Here is a 20,182-nt window from a genome sequence, read left to right as displayed (position 1 = left end):
TGACTCTGCAGCTGTAGAATGTAATGGCTATTTCATCTGAATCTGGGTGGGATGTTCAACAGAAAACTCACGAGGACTGCAAGAAGAGCTGTGGGCATGGGTTCCCGCAGGCCACAGAGAAGTATTTAGTGGTGAAGTTGACATAAAGTGATGCTCTCAAAAATGGTAAATCCAAAAATGGCACCTACCCTCGCTATCTGCAGACTCCACACAGTGCTTCCTAGGTGACTGTTTTTCAAATTATTGCTTCACTGTTTGTTTGTTTTTCTTCACTTAGTGCCAATCACCCAGCACTTATTATGGACCCTGCCATGAAAAACCACTGTGCTGTGATACAAACTGGTTGAATTTCAAAGAGTTTTTGTAAACCATGAGTACAAAAAAAAAGACTTTAAAAGGCGGGGAAAGTTACTTGACAATGTCCTTTTAAAATAATGTGTATTGAAGGTCTTTCAAGTGATATTACTGTATTGAAATTGTTTCATTTAATACTCCTTTACCACTAGATAGATACTCCTTCATCACTAGGTGTATCAGCTGTAGGTTCCCTGAACATCAAAGTTCACGAATCTAACTGGAACTTCTTCCTGATCTGGGCAAGAGGGGAAGGCAGGTCTTGATGTTTTCACAAGTGACAGAAGTCACCAACATTTGTTATACTGAGAAAGGGAGACAGTTTTATCCCCTGCATCAGAAAGAAAGGCTCCTTGGGTCTGATGCAGCATAGAAAACTTTCATGGTTGATGCCCATGGAACTTTCATACATGCACAGCCAGTGTTCATAGAACCGTGTTGCAAATAAATCTCACTATTAATTATCATCCTTTATTTCCCCCTACCAAATATTGTGGGTTTTTTTCCTTCAGAGCCTTGAGGTTTCCCTCTCCACTTATACATACTGCTCCTCACCATTAAATACGTCACTCAATCACAGGTGGAGGTGGCTCTCTGGGACTGGCCAACCCTCATACCTGCCAGCAGAGGTTACTAAAGCATGAGCACAAGATACCCCCTCTGCCACCAGACTGAGCAAGTTCCCACTCCTAGAGGTCATGATTTCTGATCCTCCATATTACACTGCCCCAAAAACCCTCCACCCATCCCCCTTTCCTGATTTGCTCCAGCTTTATCTGCTTTTCTGGGATCAGCTGCAGTGTGGTGGCATTCTTCTATGTTGGCACTTCAGTAAGGGCATACTAAGAACAAATTATGTGAGATAGCCCTGCACGCAAGGTGATTCCCCTTGCCCCTCACCTACCTGCCTTTGTTAGCAGTAATGAAAAGGTTAATCTTTTATTTTGTAGAATTGATATCAGTAATAAAATCTGTTCCTCTTGGCTCATTTTGAACAAAAGTCCTCCAGATCCTGAAGTGAGATGAGTAATTAAAAAAGACATGTTCTCATTATTTTTCAGTTCTTGCCTTGTCACATAACTTGCTGAATGTGAGGGTTGTCTGGTTACTTAGTATGCAGCTGTACAATAAATGGTTCGATACAGCCCAGACACCAACGAAATTGTGCTCGAAAAGGCACAGGTCTTCTCAGAGGGAATTGCTTTTAAAGCTTAGCTTGCATGCAGGTTTCACAACACAGAGTGAAAAATACCCTGCGATGCTACAAACAGCCTTTGCTGAGATAATAAGCCTTGCGTTCAATTCTTGAAAGTCTGTGACGCACGTACAGTATGCTGCCTGTCTTTTAAATTTATTTCGTATAAGGCACAGTACTGCTTGGCCTAGGAAGCAGACAGCAGTGAGCTGAAACCAAATAACTTAAAGTTTACAACAGAATATTTATTTCACAGTCAAGAGAGCTCGATGTCACCATCTTCCAGAAATACCCACAACCAGGAGAGAGCCAGGGGCAAGGAAAGCTCAGCGAGGACCCCTGAGGAGTTTTACTCATACTTCCAACATGGGAGCTGGGGCGGGTTTTGAGCCTCCCCCACAGAACAGTCAGGTGGCTCAGCTTCAGATGACCTACATGGATTGATGGGAATCCACTGCAGCCCAGAGCCATCTGTACAAAAGCTTACTACTGCCCATCTTCCTGGAGCTCTTCCCCTGCAATCTTCTAAAGGAGTGTTCCACAGCACAGAAGGGGCTTAACAGAAAACTCTGAAAGCTTTAGACTTTATGGACTTTTGCAATGGATCTCTTGCAGAATTGGGAATGGGTCCCATCCTAGCCTGACCCTTGCAATCCACAAAGCCCTGTCCACATGAGGGCCTCCTTCGCACGAGGAGCCAAGTGCAATATTGCCAACCCCAAGCATTCAAAAATAATGCATCACGCTCTCCCCAGTCATGAAACTGGCTTAAAATTATGTTCTAGCAGGTAATAATTCTGGTGGTTGTTGTTGTTTTTTTTAATTTGCCATACTTTAGTATTAGGATACACTCAAGCCACGTTTTCAGACTTTCATCTGCAATAATTTTTTCTCTGTAACCTCAGACCTTTTTTTAAAAAAATAAAACCAGATTCTCTCATATGCACAGGATTCCAAGAGCTGGGACTTGAAGAAAACCACCAAGTAGCATGAGACTTGTGATAAAATTGTGAAAGCTGGCGACACGGCAAGTAGTACAATCTGGCCCCAAAATACTATTCCAGTCTTATGTCCAGTCCAAATTGTGTCTGCCTTAGTCATGTGACTAATTTTAGTGAACTCAGTACTGGTATTAGCAGAATTTGGAAAGTCAGTAGTTATTTTAGACTCTATATGATTTTTTTAAAGGTACAGTATGTTATGCATTTCAACTGAATATTTTAGCACAATTTATCAAAACTGTGGTATTTTAAAATGTTTCTTTCCTCCCCCTTCCCGAAAACTGGATTAGTGTAAATTAAATGCAGATGATATTTCTATGCATTTAAAAATTTATTAAGCCATGTTAGTGCTTTGGAGTGTTGGTTATGCTGAAATATAGAATTATGGACAGAGAAATAACACATTTCTTTCCAACCATCTGCTTCATTATTGTTTCATTACCTGTCAGTAGCAAACACTCATCATCATTCACAGAGATCCTTGTATATTATTGTATGTACATCTTTATACAATGGAAGAATAGGTATCAATGAGAAAATGCCTTCCTATCTGATGCTGCTCTTCATGTCTAGACAGACAGAAGGTCTTCATACAAGAGTATTTCAGTGCAATAGATAATGTAACAGACATAGCAGAAAATACAACAGCTGTAGATTATTTTCAAAAGCATTTTGGTCCTGATTCTCCTCTCACACAATCAGGCGTAACTCCACATAAGTCAGTTGAGTTCCACCAGGATGAAGCCAGTGTGTGAGGAAAACTAGACCCTTCATGCTTAAATGACCTCGCCTGAACAGCATTTCGAAATGAGTACATGATTTACCAACAACACGAAGTTCAAGGTACCTTAAAAATCTCCATCTCCCCACTGTCAGGTGAATCAAGCCACATATTTACGTTCAGTAAAAACAAACCTAAGTAGTAATACAAATATTGTAAATATTTTAAAATTCCAACTAAATCAGTTTTGGGTTTGGATTGAAACATTTCTCCTGCACTGTTTGCAACTCAGGTATTATAGCCCTGGAATCAGAACATGAGACTGAAATTAACTCATTAGTACAGTTTAACTGTCTAGGATGAAGGAAGTACACAAAAGAAACTGTAGAAATAGCAATAAGCAAATTAGGCCCCAATTCTGCATACAATCATGTACATTAACTCAGTGGGACTGCTCAAAGTTAAGCACATGCATGAATATTTGCAGGATCCGGGCCTTGGTCTCAATAATCTAAGGTATTATTAATAACCCAAAGAAACCTTTTACTATATACAGATTTAACATGACAGTGCCCCTTCAGAAGTGGACTTTAAAAAAAAACAAAACCCTACAAATTAAATGTTCAAGGAATGGACAATTCTAAAAGATCATTATGGATATTTTTGTTAAATCTATTGAATTGTTTGTATGAATACATATCACAAAGTTTGATTTGAAGGTGCAATGCTTTTTTTCTTTCAACTGCTGCTCCTTATACAGAGATGTTTGCCAGGATAACCACTGTAGTTCAAGCTTAACTTTATTAGAATGAATAAAAGTTTTAAACCACTGGAAGTGGTGAAGAACAATGCCTGGCATCTGCCCCATGTGCCAGTTGGCAATGCTACCACATGGGTGATCTCTCTGTTGAATGGAAATCAAACGTATAGTCCCTTTCCCAGTCCAAGAATATAACTGTAGAGAGTTGTTTATGAGATGTAAACTGTCTGCTTGATATTAAAAATGGGAACTTGCTTGGTATAAATAACAGTAGCTCAATCAATCCCTCTCAAGGCATCCTGAGGCAATGATGTAGCTTTAAAACTAGCAGAAATTAAAAGGGTATCCTTCTGGTCTCTCACAGCAGAGGTGCAGTTGGCTTGGGTACTATGCAAATTCTCACTCTTAATATTTTGGTATTTGAACATAATGCTTGATAGACCTATCTTTACAACTACCAAACTTTTTGATATGACAAGGCCTTAATGAACAAATACCACAACTAATCTGTTGTCTAAAAAGTAGTTACAGTGCCATGTATGTGCTATTTTTATTTTTCCTAATTCCTCTGTCATGTCTCTGTCTAGGTTTCAGGAAAGTGTAAAAGTGCAAGTGTTGATGAAATATGAAAACAACTTTTAAGTAGACAAAGGGGAAACTGCCTCTGAGGAGCATTAGGAGGTGTGGAGGTCAGTTCTTAGATTAGTGCCCTAAGCCCCATGATAGCTGTGGTGTAGTTCAGGCTGCCCATATGAGACTAGTCCTACATTCCTTGTACATCTAAAATTCCCACTGTGGGCTGGAGTGTTCTGCTTTAAAGTTAGGGGTACAGCTGGGGATATACATTTCGTCTGACCTTATTGAGAGTTAGAGAGTCTTTTTTAAAAACCTACTTGGCCCAGCCCTGAATAATTTCAACATTGGTGTAAAGGCCTATTAACCTTCCCACAAAGAGCAATCAGCTGCTAGCACTCATCGTGCTTTGCCTTTCAAGTAGACAAGAAAAATACAAACACCACCTCATCCCAATAGTGCTATGCCCCTGAGTCTCGCGGGCTTTGCTCTTCTAAGGTATGGAGAGTTCCGGTATGTGTCAAGAAAAAGTCCCCACAACCAGCAAAGGGGAAGGAGGTTGGGAATGTTGAAAATAGACATTTTCAGAAGAGGTAGGAAAGTTTCTCTCTCCCTCTCCACACCCATTGACCCAATGGCAGTCCACAGCCTCTCATTTGTTCACAAGCATTATCTCTGCAAGGTAGCAGTTAGCTCTAAGTAAGGAAGCCTTTTATTGTGAAAACCGTGACCCTCCAGCGTTTCCATCTACATCCAGTTTTTTTTCCACTCTGGCTTGCTTAGGTAAAAGCTGGGAGCAGGAAGAAACAAGGTCATAAAAGGACCCAGCATTACTGCCTTCAGAGTCCAACAGTTCTCTGAAGCTGTAGATGCTGAATATGGTCCCGATTGTGCAAGCCTTTCCCCTGAAGTCAATAGACGTTCTGCCCCAAACCAGCACACAACTAAAGCTCTGTGCAGTGCAAATAAATACCTCCCCCATACATTCCTAGTGGCGTCACCACATATATTAACCTTCCACTTGTAACCTCTAATTTGGGTGGTGGCTATGGATTGCTTCACATGCATTTTTTTTCTCTTCAGCAAAGATAGTGACTTTCCCTCTGCCAAGTAGATTAAGGAAGTCCCAGTGCCTCTGATCTTCATTCCAACCCCTGTTCAAAGCACTGGAAAATTACTGGTTTGCAGAGTTGCAGGGCACTGGCACCTGACCACTACTAGACCTGCTGGACTGCTTCTTACCCAAAGAGGAAGTTAGATAGGGAAAAATGTCAAGAAGGAATCCACTCACTGCCAGAGGGGCTGAACGAGGCACTGCAGCAAATCCCCAATGCAGTCCTATAGAACTCACAAAGTGACAGAATAATCAAAGTCCAGCTGAAGCCTGCTACCTCTCACTTGGTTAATCTGCAGGCCTGGTTTTCCCCACAAAACCCAAAGAGGTCGTTTCAGCCCACTGCCCAAGAAAGAGTTAATAGTAGTGCCCTGTAGTGAGAGCTTGCCTTAGTAAGGTTTCATTACTTGCATAAAACAAACATAATAGGTACTAGCATAGTGGGCAGCAACTAATTACAGCTAACGCAAGTGGGATACAAAGTACTGGTTGCAGAGAGTGATGTGAGGGGAGGAGGCAGGGCAGGCATAATGTTAGGTGGGAAAAGCCTTCTCTCCTTAGGAGAGCAGGTTGGTGGGGGAGGGCAAGAAGCGTTAGTGACCACTGCAGGATAGAATGATCACTGTATTGGCACGAGCCTAGCAATGGGAGTCAGGCTTATGCTGGTGCCATGGAAATAAATATGGCAATTCTAAAAAAAAAAAAACCAATGTGTTCACTAGGGAGCTGAATTTACACCTACTGAAGTAAATAGGAATCTTTCAATTGATTTCAGTGGGTGCTAAATCAAGCCTGGATGCACAAAGGCTGCAATGAACTCCTTTTGGCCAAGCCTCATTGCATGGAGCCCCACTTTAGACAGACAGATGACTGAAACAGTCTTAAATTCCTTGCAGGATCTGAAATGGGTCTCCCAATCCTAGGCACTAGTGTGAATTAATGAGGTTCTACAGTAATTATTAAGTGCAATGATACCCCTGGCTTTGGGAACTCATAGCAACATTCTGAATGTAAATTAATTCTAAGCCAAGAGCAGAGCCACTTATCGCACAACTAGTCCTCAATGCCCAGAAGGGAGCCCAGGAATTAGACATGAAAGACTGAGCAGGCAGTTGGAGTCATGCAACCTCTCAGATTAGCACCAGAGGCAACCCAAAAACCACTCAAGAAGCAACAAATGAACATTACCGTTTGCCCCTGAAGGCATCTGACTTGTCATAACAGAGACAGCTAAAACGTCACAAGCCCCCAGAAGCTGAGCCCCCTTGTGGCTGAAGCCATGTACTAAAATATTGTGTGAATGTACAGGCTTGGTTTAGAGAATAACAAGGCTCCTCTTTCACAAATATTAACGTGAGGGGGTTTTCTAACAAGCTTTCTCGTCATGACTTTTCCCTATCCCAAGCTACCTCATGGAAGATGCCACTTCAAGAACAACTTCTAGTTCATCACTTACCCTTTCCCTGTCTCATGGCAACTCCTGCTGTGAAGTGGAAAATGGCACCAGCTTCCACTTCCGTGGCCAAGATGGCTGCTCCTTCCCACTCTGGAGGTGAGTCTCATTTGCTGGAGATATAAAGGATGGGGCTGGTGGTGGGGTTAAGTGGTGATCAAATGCTTTGCGTCAATGTCCTTGGGAGGCAAATGAGTCCTTGCTATTCTATGTATTTATAACGCACGTCCACCCCCCCCCATCATTATGTTATCTAAGCAGAATCTGGTATATGGCAGCTAATGATACACACACCAGGGCTTGCAGGGACTGGAAGAAACTAGCCAAGGCAAAGCATGTGGGAGGGGTGAGGAACCCGTAACAAACCATCATGTAGCAATAATCTTGGAAGCTTGCACATATTGCTCTGTTTCTGCATCACCATTGTACTGGTAAATATTGAGGGAGTGGCTATGCTGAGACCACCTGCTTCACTAAGAAGAAATAGGGCAATAGCTCTGTCATTTAGAGAGAGAATGATAGCATCCCATATCCCGCTCCCCGAGCACATTACATTCCAGGATTGTTCATTTGAGCTCCACAGGAACCCGAATGTCTTGGTAACTCTACAACAATTGTGAGTGTTTTCTCTAAAGGGTCTCCCTGCACCCTCTTTGGGGTACTATTTATGGGACAAAATATCATGCAAACTGGTCTCCTCATGGTATTCCAGCTACTCTGGGACTGAAAAGCCATGAGGAGAGCAGATCACTTGTTACTATGCTCAGAAGTGGCACCCTGATGCATAAGGCAGCTTGAGCAAAATGCAAACACAAGCCACACAGACAGATCACAAGTGTGCTCTGGCTACAAAGCAAGGGCCCAATCCTCTGAAATGCTGAGAACCTCCTGTAGAATGCTGAGCACTATCATCTTCCACTGAAGTCAATGCAAATTGAGACCACTCAGCTCCTCTCAGGGTTGGGCCCTAAGAGGCAATCCTCACTATGGGCCTGAGCCTGATCAAAGCACTGATCCAAACTCCTGGGGAGGTTGAGCTGGGATCTGAAGTTCAGGGCTTGGCCCTGTATCTCTCGCGAGTCTACAGTCAAGCTCAGCCTTGAGCTCAAGTCACATAACATTTTGATTCTCTTTTGTCGACTGTTTATTCTCAAGAACGAGAAAGCCGGCATCGTTTAAATACATAAATACATGATTTACCACAGCAAAGCTGAATGGATTCTTCACACTAAATTCCTGGATTGGATCCAACCTCAGCTATGTTCTTAGACAATCCAGAGACTTTTCTTTCTTAATGTAAGAGGGGTGTGAGACAAAAGGAGCAGGGAGGGAATGCTGAGCCTTCCAGACAGTCATGTTTTGGGTAGCTGTCCCAGGCAGGGAAAGCAGCTGATGTGCAGCATTCCCTTAATACGACATGTACACATTCTCCTGCTCACACACAGAGCTCTTGTCTGCTCACAGGAAAAGGATTTACTAACATAATGCTGATATGAACAGAGGGTATCTAATTTGTCTGGTTCAAGGGCACCTTAATGTTCTAATCTAAAATCAGTCCATTTTGTTCATCACAGTAATAATTACAAAGCTGAACTTAGTGAACTGAAAGGGATCAAGCTAACACCCCTGGGGATTCAAGTCCTCTGACAGCAGAACAAGTACAGTGTGGACTATGGCAGTGCAAACTCCCCCCTGTTCTTGCCAATATGCCTCAAAATCCTGACTGGGGAGAGGCTGACACCTTCAAAGGGCTCCCGTTCCAGATCTGACCTGGTCTGGCTTGTGGAATCTACTAAGGATCACAACACAAATTTGTATCGCTAAAGCCTTCCTCTTGGACATGAAGTAACTTCACTTACATGTGCCCATAACAGCATTATTAGTGATGCAGGCCCTTTAAATCTGTAAAGCTTGATAACTAGCTCTTAGATATGGCTGTCTCTGAAGTCAGCTAGCAGAAGGAAGGATACTGCGGGCGCCAAATTAAACAGGATGAGGAGAGTATGATGAAAAACCTCTTTAAATGAATTCCAGTGGGGTAAAGTCGCTTCTAAAGACCCTAGTGAAGCTGCTGGTAAGCTTTTCTATGCAACAAGTAAATCTTCTCATAAAAAGAGCAAAATCCAGAAAGGAAGATTATTGCTAGAGGAGTTCAGAGCTGCCTACAAAGGCAGACAGAAGGTGTTAACTAACAAGTCATCATCCTGTGAGCAAAAGACCGTTACTTTCTCATATGATCAGTTTTCTGTGGCTCAGACCTGTGTGCCCTCAGGTCAATGGAAGGTAAATCTCAGGAAATGCTCAACACCTTTCAGAATTAGAGTGGAAGGATAGTCCAATAGTTGGGGGCTGCTAGGCTGAGACTCAAGAGACAGGGCTTCAATTCTCTGCTTTGCCACAGACTTTCTACATGTCCATTGGCAAGTCACTTAACTTCTCTGGGCTCCAGTTCCCCAGCTGTATAATAGGGATAATAGCACTTCTCCACCTCACAGGGGTACATGAGGCTAAATACATTAACCATTGAGAGGTGCTCAAATACTCTAGTAATGGGGGTCATCTAAGTATCAAAGCTAGATAGCATTAGCCCCTAAAGTCATTTGCCCACAGGGAAATGCTCTTGTGACTTACACCTATGGCTTATATTGTCTCCTCTAGTCTCCATATGGATATTGTCACTTGTAGAAAATGAGTGAATGGGAGGAAGGAGAGGTCTCTGGTATGAATGAGGAGTGTATTTGGGGGGTAGGAGAAGACCCTGCCTGTTATGTTGAGGTTAGGTAGGGGTGGGCTGGGGTTTCTGACGCATTGCATGATGGTTGCAGTGGACCATAGGAAAGGGTCACTGTTTTCTATACAGCAGAAAGTGTTGGGGAGAAGGTGAGTCTGTATGTTGGGATGGGTGAGCGCGTGGAGGACAGAGTAAAGATTAGTGCTGGGCTAAAGTTGGAATCTACTGGCTTATGCTTCTTCCCTGTTAGTTTCCTGATGTAATACTAGGCAATGCGCTTTGTTGTGATGTGGGAACCTTGCGGGTACAGTAGCTTCAGCACCAGTTCCCTCCCTGCTCGGAACCTTGGTGCCAGTGGTCCCCTGAGCCTAAGAGCCTATGCTAGCATATAGGCCCTGTGTTATTGTTGTCAAAACAAGTAGCTCCTTAGGGGAAAAACATCTCAGACTTGTACAAACAAAACTAGGCCCAGGAAGCTAAACTAGTAACATGAAACACACCTAAACTACCTAAGGGCCAAAGCTGATCAATTGCTGGTTGAAGTTTAATTTCATCTGTGCTTTATTGCCACTAAAACCTTTTTTGTTTGATTATATTTTTAAAAGCAATACCCATAACCTCTCCCTCATGCACAGGTCTAGAAATACAATATCCTGTTATATAAAACGTGTCTGCCTAGGAAAACCTTATGTGGATCCATTTTGAATATTAAGCCTTTAGTTCTGTCTCTTATTAACCGTAGGTGGGAATCTTACAGCTTTCAGGATTGTCTGAGCAGAGAGGCGGTGAGAATTCTTTCACAGATAAACTCCTCCTGTGCCCCGCTGCTAGTGCAGGGTCTCTGCTGTTTTGTTTCTTCCTACAGCAGCTAAGATTTCACTCAAATTTTCTAGCTTCTTTTGGTTTAAAGATTATGGACCTGATTCTCCCCTGCCTAGGGTCCTGTGTCATCATTTACAGCTCTGCCATATGAGAGCACGGTGGGAACAAAACACTGGGGACAGATTCTATCCCCTGCATGCTGCTCTGGCAGTGGGTAGAAGCTGCAACTGGCAAAGGAGAATTTCTCCTATCACGCACACAGTGTAGGGCCACTGTACTGTGCTGTCCCCCCGCATAAGCCCCAACATAGGAGAAGTGCCAGGAGTGGGACTGGCAGAAGGAGGGCCTGTAGTGACCTGGGTGTTACTTGGCAGCCCAGAGTGCAGCCCCAGGGCCATTTCAGTCCCCAGAGTAGCCCAGAATCTGGAGAGCACTAAGGAAGCATAAAGGGTCCCCTCCCCTGTGGTTGCATCCTGAGCCCCTGAGTTGGTAGCATTTGAAACTCACTGTGCACAGACTTAGGTAACTACAGGAGCACTAGGGAGTGGAGAATCGGTCACACATCCCTGGAATGTAAACCGCTGTGTTCTGCCTAGCTAACGTCACCTCTCTGAACACTGCACACAGCCAGAGAGTAGCTCCAGTACAGGAATAAACTGAGAGGTATGGACTGATCTTTGGGACTGCCCATCCCCAGGCTTATCCCTACTGCATTCAGGGTACAGGCAGGTACTGACCAGTGGGCTGGTTTGTGGTAGCTGAGCAAACCAGTGCTTTCCCCCCAGAAGTTGCCATCTTGTGTTCCAGTATCCAGGCTTTCATAAGTTTCCAGCCTGTGTAAATCAATGCACTGAAGTCTGCCTGAGTCTGCAGACTGAGAGAAACAAGAGAACTAAAAGTTGTGGGCTGTCCCTGTTCGTCTCAAGGGGCTGGAGAAGCTGAAGACTAGTGGTGACCATTTAAAATGTCACCGTTGTAAATACTTTCGCTGCTGGTTGATAGCTGGCCTGTAACTGACTGAAGCAACAAGGGAGGTTGTTTAGAGCAGCAGTGGTGGAAATCTTGCTCAGTCTTCTTGTTTTTTTACTCTCCTCTGCTGTTTGGGGGTGGAAGATTAGGCTGAGAGGAATAGTTGTGTGAAGGGGGAAGTAGAGGAAGCCAGGCAGGATGGGCATGGGGGTGGACCCTTCCAGAAATGTGTGGTGGGTCTGGGCCCACTTCAACCTTAATGCCCCCACATCCATGCCCAGGACAGGAAGGTCATACAGAGGGAGAGAGAGAAAGGGACAGGAGTCCCCTGGGATGTCATGGAAGGCTTGGCTTATTTGTCAGGATCCCCCCACCCCCACCCCCACCAATGATTTGCTCCCTCCCTCAGATTTCATGCCACACTCAAAACCCCACACTGCAGTCACCCCGCCAAGGACTGGGGTCCCTTCACAGCCAGGCACTGCTGCCCTTTAAAGGGTAAGGGGTATCATTTTGAGGAACATGTGACTCTAGCTCCCCCTGCTGGGGCTGAATAATAATACCCAGCCATTATATAATGGCATTTTCCAAGTGATGTACAAACATTAATTAACATGCTGTCCCCGCAGCAGACCCCAACACAAGGTGCACTCGGGTTTTACCCCCCCTTTTTTTATCATTAATGAACTAATAGCAAATGAACGTTCCTCAGTATGGTACAGAACACGTGCTCTATCTCCCCCCCCTTAAACAAACAACAGGCTCTTTGTGCCTAAACTGCGTCTGTGCCAAAGGCATGTTAGTGCAATCTTAATTTGGACATTTCTTCATTAACACAAATCACTGGAAACATCAGTAACTGTCATGATGCGGTTTTACTTTGATTCATATGTAAATCAGGAGGCAAGGGAATGTAGGTCCCAGAGTGGCAGTATGCAGAGCAGGAAGGAGAGGAGGAGAAAAGAGGAGAGGGGCAAGTAATGGACAGGACAAGGAGGAGGCTCTTACTCATGTTATGTTTCTACCGCACCGTATCTAAACACACTTGGTAAAGAAACAGTTCAATCACAGTGATTAGCACTTGACTAAAAAGTACTCGCTCCTCCCTCAATGCCTTTGCAAGTCAGGGATTATCCCATTTGACCGATGGGGAAACAAAGGCAGGCAGGTTAAGGTCAACATTTTCAACTCTTTCCGGGTTCCCACCTGCAGCTCCCACTGAATCCAGCTAGAGATGTGGGGGATCCAGCAACTTTCCGCATCTGGCCCTGTGTGTTTCAAGGTCAGCATGTTTTTTTTTTAAAGGAGACACCCCAAAGGGAGACATTTTAAAAAATGTTTAGCCTAAATGTGTTGTGAAATGCCACCAAGGAAGATGACACCAGAACTGATACTCTGTTGACAAGAATTCCTTGCTTCTAGTACAGTCGTTAGCCTGAAGCTAAAATCTTCCTTAAGAGGTTCTTTTCCAAGGCAAGCTCTCAAGATTTACACAGAACCAGCCTGATTTTGAGAGGGATGTTTAGCATCCCCCAATAGGTCATTAGGGACCTGACACTGGGAGCACGTCATTGTGTTGTTATCACACAGCTTTGTCTTGGAGGCCAAAGTCTAGCCTTTCTGCACTCACTCTGGGTAGTTACTATTGGGTGGAGCTATCTATCTTCTGGGTTTGTTTATTGTATTTTTGCATAACAGCACCTCTCAGTGTCCTATCTGAGCACTGACTTTCTGAGTTACTGGCATTCTTTGGAAAAGGCTGAAATATCTATGTTGAGGGGGGAAAACAAACTAAGCAGCATAGGCCAAATGTTACTTCTTTCTGACCTTGAGTACAATTCAACTAAAACATAATCTAGTTTTAACTCACCTGATGTGGGTGTCACACTATGAATTTTGTAGTAAATCAGCTCAGTGTGACTACATGTTTATAAAATGTTATGCTAGATTCTGATTTATATTTACAGTGAGGATATCATTATGTAATTAATTGTACCATCAGATACTAAGGGATAGCCAGCTACCCGTCTTCCCTTATTGTGTAGTATGTGCTGTATTATGATGTATTTATTAAAGCATCAAGGACCAAATCTTGCAGTCATTCATACAGGTAAAATTCCTATTGAGTTCAGTGGGGATTTTGCCTAAATAGGGCTTGTTAGATTTGACCCCAGAGTAATTTGAAATAATGGAGAGCTATAAAATCCATCTGCTTGTAACTTCAAAGGGCAAGATTTTGTCCCCAAATAGAAGAATAAAACTGATATAACCTTGATCATTGCCAAGAAATGTGCCTTTCTGATTTGTTGGGAATTAAATACTGTGTCTCCTTTACAATCACAACTGTAGCACATGAAGAAGAAATGCAGAACAATAGAGCCATTGGTTTGAATTCAAGTTATAGTTCACTAGAATTCATTTCCATAGAATTACAATGGGTTCATTCTTAATACCTCGGAATACTGTTTGTACTTGTGGAAGTCACATGGTATTGGGAACACTAACTAGTGCCTGGGTAATTAATATCTAGGGTTTAAAAAATTTGTTTACTAAGAAGGTAGGCATGAACTAACTGAGTCACCATATAAACTTGTTGATGGAATTCTGGCCTGCCCGCACCCATCTATTTTATAGATTGCAAACTCTTCCCTGTTTGTTTTGCAAGGTGCTTAACACACCCTTGAGCATGGTCCAAATGAATTATAATAATGACACAGAGGCTTTGTCTTCACTGCAAAAATAAAGCATGTTTTTTACACTGAACCAGCTAATTCAATGTAAAATCCTACACAAGGCACAGGTAGCTTTTACCTAGATGTAGATAGTCAAGGACAACTCTATAGCCTCCATGTGGGGTGCTTTGTCTCCACTTGGATTTTACATCAAGACAGCTATGTTGATGTAAAAAACACATACACCCTTTTCCCTTTTTTTCATTGAAGATATAGGCACAGTTTGTTGTTCTAAGAAACTCTTACTGCAAGTATGCTTTTTATCTGCAGGAGAACATGAAAGGACACTTTCTCAAAAACAGTATAAAAGATTCCAATATAAAATATGAACATGGATTGAGCGTATCCATATTTTATCACTTAGCCTCAGAATGATAAAGGGCTGAGTCACTCAAGTGATAGTTTTCATGCATATAGCTACTGAATATTTTTACTAGCTAACGTGCCATTCCTTTGCAACATGTCTGCAATATCTCAGGCTTTGCAGTGTGCCCATTTGGGCTGAAGGAACAGAACGAGGTGTTTACTGTCAGGTGGTCTATAAGGAATTCTTAAGAAATTCATATAGGGTTATGCTGTATTCATTGCATGGGTTTTTCTTCTGGAGCAATGGGGGTTTGATTTGCATTTGCACTGTATCTATCATATTGATCATGTTGACACCATCAGCTACAGAACCAATTGGCTATTTTTTTTTTTACTCTACCAATGCCAAACATAGAAATCATGAGGCACTTGGTCATTAACATTTGCTTACCCACTTGATTAGCTCAATATATGAGCAGGGCCCATGCAAAACAATCCATTATCTTCTGAGATAAACCGGGCCAAAGCTGTCCCTGGAATCAAGAGTTCCACTTGGCATGAATGTGGCACACTCCATGTAGTATTTTTAACGAGGGGAACAAAAGAAGGTGGGGAGGAGAGTAAGATGCCTTTTCCAGTCGGCACTAGTAGTGCAGTATGGCTTGTGGAATGTTTCAACAAAGCCTGTTGTTATGCAGACAGAAAGAGGAAGTCTTGGGTTTAATTCAAGGCTGAAATCAAAACATTCCAAAAGTTACTGACTTGCAAAGAATTTCAGAGCATGCAAGTAGTGTGGCACTGCAGAAACTTGACCACCTAATGGGGATTTAACAAGCAGAGCAAACATAATTATACTATCAGCTTTGTCCTCCTATGGTTGAACTGTATGCTGGTTTTTAAATAGCTTCCACTTTTAAAGAGAAAATTATTGTGGTCCAGTGGACTGGTCACAGGAGTCAGATCTGGATTCTGTTCCTAACTCTGCCCCTTAACTCTCTCTGGCCTTAGGCAAGTCAGCTGACCTCACTGTGCTTGTTACACTCGGCCAGCTCCGCAGCTGGTATGACTCCACATCACTCCAAAGTAAATGGACCTAAGCCCATTTACACCTGAATATCTGCCCCTCCATTTAGAATATAGGATAATATCTACCTACTGTAGCAAAGAGCCTTGAGATCTGCTGAGGAAAAAGTACTACATAAATACAGGTTTCAGAGTAACAGCCGTGTTAGTCTGTATTCGCAAAAAGAAAAGGAGGACTTGTGGCACCTTAGAGACTAACACATTTATTTGAGCATGAGCTTTCGTGAGCTACAGCTCACTTCATCGGATGCATCCGATGAAGTGAGCTGTAGCTCACGAAAGCTCATGCTCAAATAAATTGGTTAGTCTCTAAGGTGCCACAAGTACTCCTTTTCTTTTTACATAAATACAAATCATCAAAGGGACTTAACAGAGGGGACTAACTGGTCCCTTTAGGTTCACCATAAACTTTGAAACTAAGTCAAAATGCATGATTGTATACACAGAACCAGACACATTAAGAAATTTTATTTAGGTTAGTTTTACTTTAACCAACTTTATTACACTCATTGGAAATATCACATGGCACTAAACACAAAATTCACATGCTCTTTGGAATTATATGTTGAACTGTGTGAACATCCAGACAGAAGGAAGAGACACAAGGGAAAAAAATGGTTTAGGTCATTGATTCACACTGTTCAGATATAAATTGTTTTAGTAGAGGTCATGCAGGCATTTTGTTATGAAATACCTAACATAATTAAACCTTGGTTTTATAACTCTTTATTGTAATTGGTTCAAACACAACACTTAACATTTATAGGACAAGCAACACAAAAATAGTCACCTAAACTTGTATTTCCAGTTGGCTATCCATATATAAAAATCTATAGTCTGAGGAAAATTTCCCGTAGTTAGTTTTTCACCTGAATGTCCCACTATCATACATTTTAAAAGTCTATTAGATTCTTTTAAAGGTGCATTTGTTAAATTACCATCACACTTAAAAGTTCACAGTACTATCAAAATAGCTAGTTGGTAACATTTGTTTTGTGGTCAGAAAGTTCTAAAAAAAAAAATACTAAAGCCAACAATGGTAATCTAGCATTTAAATTGAGGTAGACAGGTTAGTGTTTCAATTGGTAGGGTTGCTTTTTCTCATTGCATAAATGGTTTTGTATTCTACACATAGTAAAATACATTAGACAACAATTAGAATAGTTGCTAGTTAGCATTTCTAGCAGAGAAGTTTGTTTTTAAAAAGTTAGAGCACTAAATAATCTTTTAAAAACAAACAGATTTTCCTTGTCACTATCTATTTGTTACCAAATTAATTGTAAATGTCATACAGAATTATCCATCTTCCTTATTATGTACCTTGTTATTTAAACGTTTAGGATAAAAAGCCATTTTAAAGTAGGTTTGATCTATCTTAAAATCAAGGTGTAAATAAAATGTGCAACAATCCCTTACCCTAGTCCTACTTTCCACCTCAAAGAATTACAAACTCACTGGAGGAATTTGTACATTAAGAAGATTGTATGTTAAGCCTTGTAACCTGTCCACACTGCTTTTTTTTTTTTTTTTTTTTTAACACTATTTCAGACATTAGGCATAGAGTTAGGAAGTCTTTGTGGATTAAATTAATGCATCAGTACATAGGTAGGTATGGCATTTTTAAGAGAATCTTGTTTTCTGTGGGCCTGATCAAGCTTTGTTGAAATCAATGGAAAGACTGCCATTGACTTCAATGAGCTTTGAATTCAGACCCTACACAGTGGACTGTTAAACACCTTTGGGGGGGGAGGGGGGGTAGAAGACACAGACTGCTTCTGTGAAAGAAGACCAGGGCCTAGATCCTCAAAGCTCTTTAGGCACCTAACTCTCATTCATTTCTATGGGAGTTAGGAGCCTAAATATCCATGAGGATCTGGGCCCAAGAAAACTTCTATACATTATTTGCATTACTTTGATTTCAAGAAGACAGAGACTAGTGACTGAAGAACAGCTCAGAAACTGGTCTGTGTTTCACTGTGGCCTCCTCCTCCTGCTCTTCCTCCACGGCTTCGACAAGAGAAGAATAAGACGGGAAAGTCCCCCTAGTCTTAGGCTTCTTCCTTGAGCCTGCAGATGCATTAAGGAGCTTATTTAAGGAAGAAGTCTTCTTCAGACCCCTGCTTAGATCATAGAAGGACATGTCCTCAGATAAGACTCCAAGGAAGGTGCTGGTGGAGCTCAAGATGGAGGCACCAATTTTTGGATTTTTCTTGATTGGAAAGGCATGTCCAACACTGTTGTGAAGGTCAGGATCACCCAGCAGATGCCTGACTGCGTAAGAGGACCCTTCCTTTAAGTAGTGGTGTGGCTTTTTCCCACTGTAGTCTCTCAGATGAACCTTGACACGGTATGTCTTGACCAATGTGGTAATGACTTCTTCTTGGCCATGTATGGCAGCGATGTGGAGGGGCGTGTAACCTCCATAGGACTTGGCATTCACATCAATTTCAGTGCCACCTTTCTTGGCCACCTCAATGACCTTCCCCACCATGTCACAGTTCCCACTCTTAGCTGCCCAGTGCAGAGCTGTAAACCCAGACATGAAGTCCCTTTTCCCTGCTAGATTGGCATCGCTCAGCAAGAGGCCATGAAGCCGCTGGGACCACTGGCCGGCGGTGGCTTTCACCAGCCATTCATGCTCCAGAGACTCCAGGGGAACGGCAGCAATGCACCCAGTTTCTTCACTCACCTTCTGAGTCTTTGACACCCTTCGCAGGTGAGGCGACCTGGCACCCGCCTCATCCACTTGCCTCCTCTTCATGTGCGGGGATCTGGGAGAGGCGGGCTCAGGGAGGTCCAGCAGGGTCCCCACCTGCAGCCTGGCTCTGTGCCCAGGCTGCTCCTGCTGCCTTGGCAGCTCCTCAGCCCCTACGGCCGGCTGCGGGCAGCGCACTGGCAACATGCAGGGCTTCTGGGGGGCCCCTCTCCTGGGGGCCCCGGGCATCCCCGGGGGGGCCCCAGGCGTCTCCCCGTCCTGGCTCTGGAACAGCCCCCTCAGCTCGGACACAGGCTTCAGGGACGGGCTCTCGGCGGCTGCAGGGGGCGGCCCCTGCCCGCCTGCCCCGCTCTGCCCGGCGCCCTCCGGAGGCGCCTCGGGGGGCTGCGCTCCCTCGCCCGGCTCCCCCCCAGCCTGGGCTCGGAGCTTCTTCCGCAGCACCACGAACTTGACCCCGTCCAGCTCCTTCACCACGGCCACGCTGTTCACCAGCGCCGTGAAGCGCTCGCGGCGGGCGGCTCGCTCCCCGGGCTCGCCGGCCTCCAGCAGCGGCTTGAAGCGGCCCCGCAGCTCCGCGCTCCGCACCTGCCCGCCATGCTCCCGCAGGAAGCCCAGCAGGGCCGCCCGGCTCGGCTCCGGCTCCGGCTCGGCCATGCCCCGCACCGGGCTGGGAGCGCGGCTCCGCTCGGCAGTCGCTCCCCGCTGGGGTGGGAGCCGAGCCCGGCCGGGGGTGGCGAAGGGACCGCGAGCGGAGGTGTCTGGGATTTGTAGGCGAGACGCACCTGAGTGTGACCCCTGCGGCTTCCCAGGCAGGGCCCGCGGCGCCCCCTGTGCCTGCCCCGGGGCGCGCTGGCTCCGGCCGGCGGGAGGGCGGGTCCTGCCCGCTGTTCAAGCCGCGCAGCAGAGGCCACCAGCCGCAGGGCTTGGCGCGGTCCCCAGCCCCCAGCCCCCAGGGCTGCGCTTGGCAGCGGAAGGGTTTGGCCGCAGCATGAGCAGAGCGCGTCGCACCGTGTGGGTGGCACCTTGCGGGGCTTGTGCAAACCCGCATCCTGAGCGGAGACTCCCCTGGGAGCCCCTGCCCCCGGATCTGCTCGGCGTATGGTTAAATGCGCCCATCACCGTCGTCTTTGGGCACCGCCTAACTGCGGCCAATCAGCAGCCGGTGCCGAGGATCAACAGCTTGACAGACAGCAGCGAATTCAGCCTGGTGACTCCCGTCCCACACCCTGTAGTGTCCGAAAAATATTGTCACTATCTCCTAGGTAGGGAAATCCAGGCATAGAGTAGGTACTGAACACTGGCAGCTCCCATTGACTCCTCCAGGATCAAGCCCTGAGTGACTCCCCTAAAAACCCACAGTTGGGGCCAGTTCTGCAAGTGGCTCCACAAGGGCAGAGCTGTGGGCTGTTACCAGCACAGGAGCTGGGCCTAGATTTTAACTCTCTGTTCTGGGTTGCTTGTCGCTGAAAAAAATGAATCCTTTTTGGGCTGCCTCTTTACCTGTAGGGCCTGAACCCCCAAAGGGGGAATGTATCCTATTTTGGAAATTCTGAGCAATCAGTTCAGCTGCTTGAGTTACCCACATGTGTGTGCATGTGGGGAGGAGGGCACAGCAGAGAACCACTTTTCAGTATTTTTTTAAAAAAATGCTT

The 20,182-nt window shown here is 44.4% G+C and overlaps 1 protein-coding gene and 1 long non-coding RNA gene across 3 annotated transcripts in view; both read right to left on the bottom strand.

The window, feature by feature from the left end:
- Nucleotides 1-7,260, bottom strand: part of LOC140915648 (uncharacterized) — an 80,633-nt gene extending 73,373 nt beyond the window's left edge. For both annotated transcript variants that reach the window (XR_012160230.1, XR_012160229.1), the window contains exon 1: nt 7,175-7,260. This is a non-coding gene — a long non-coding RNA (uncharacterized lncRNA). The remainder of the gene's footprint in view (nt 1-7,174) is intronic.
- A 9,016-nt stretch (nt 7,261-16,276) lies between these two features.
- SOWAHA (sosondowah ankyrin repeat domain family member A) lies at nt 16,277-19,722 on the bottom strand. The gene is given in 3 exon segments (XM_073358152.1): nt 16,277-19,258; nt 19,261-19,480; nt 19,482-19,722. Coding segments are annotated over 3 exon segments (1,896 nt in total). The 5' UTR covers nt 19,647-19,722; the 3' UTR covers nt 16,277-17,747.
- Between the last annotated feature and the right edge of the window lie 460 nt (nt 19,723-20,182).

The sequence above is a fragment of the Lepidochelys kempii genome, chromosome 8 (assembly GCF_965140265.1).
Source record: "Lepidochelys kempii isolate rLepKem1 chromosome 8, rLepKem1.hap2, whole genome shotgun sequence".
NCBI classification, from domain to species: Eukaryota; Metazoa; Chordata; order Testudines; family Cheloniidae; genus Lepidochelys; species Lepidochelys kempii.
Note: the sequence above shows the minus strand (reverse complement) of the source record. Positions and strands in the feature narration are given on the sequence as shown.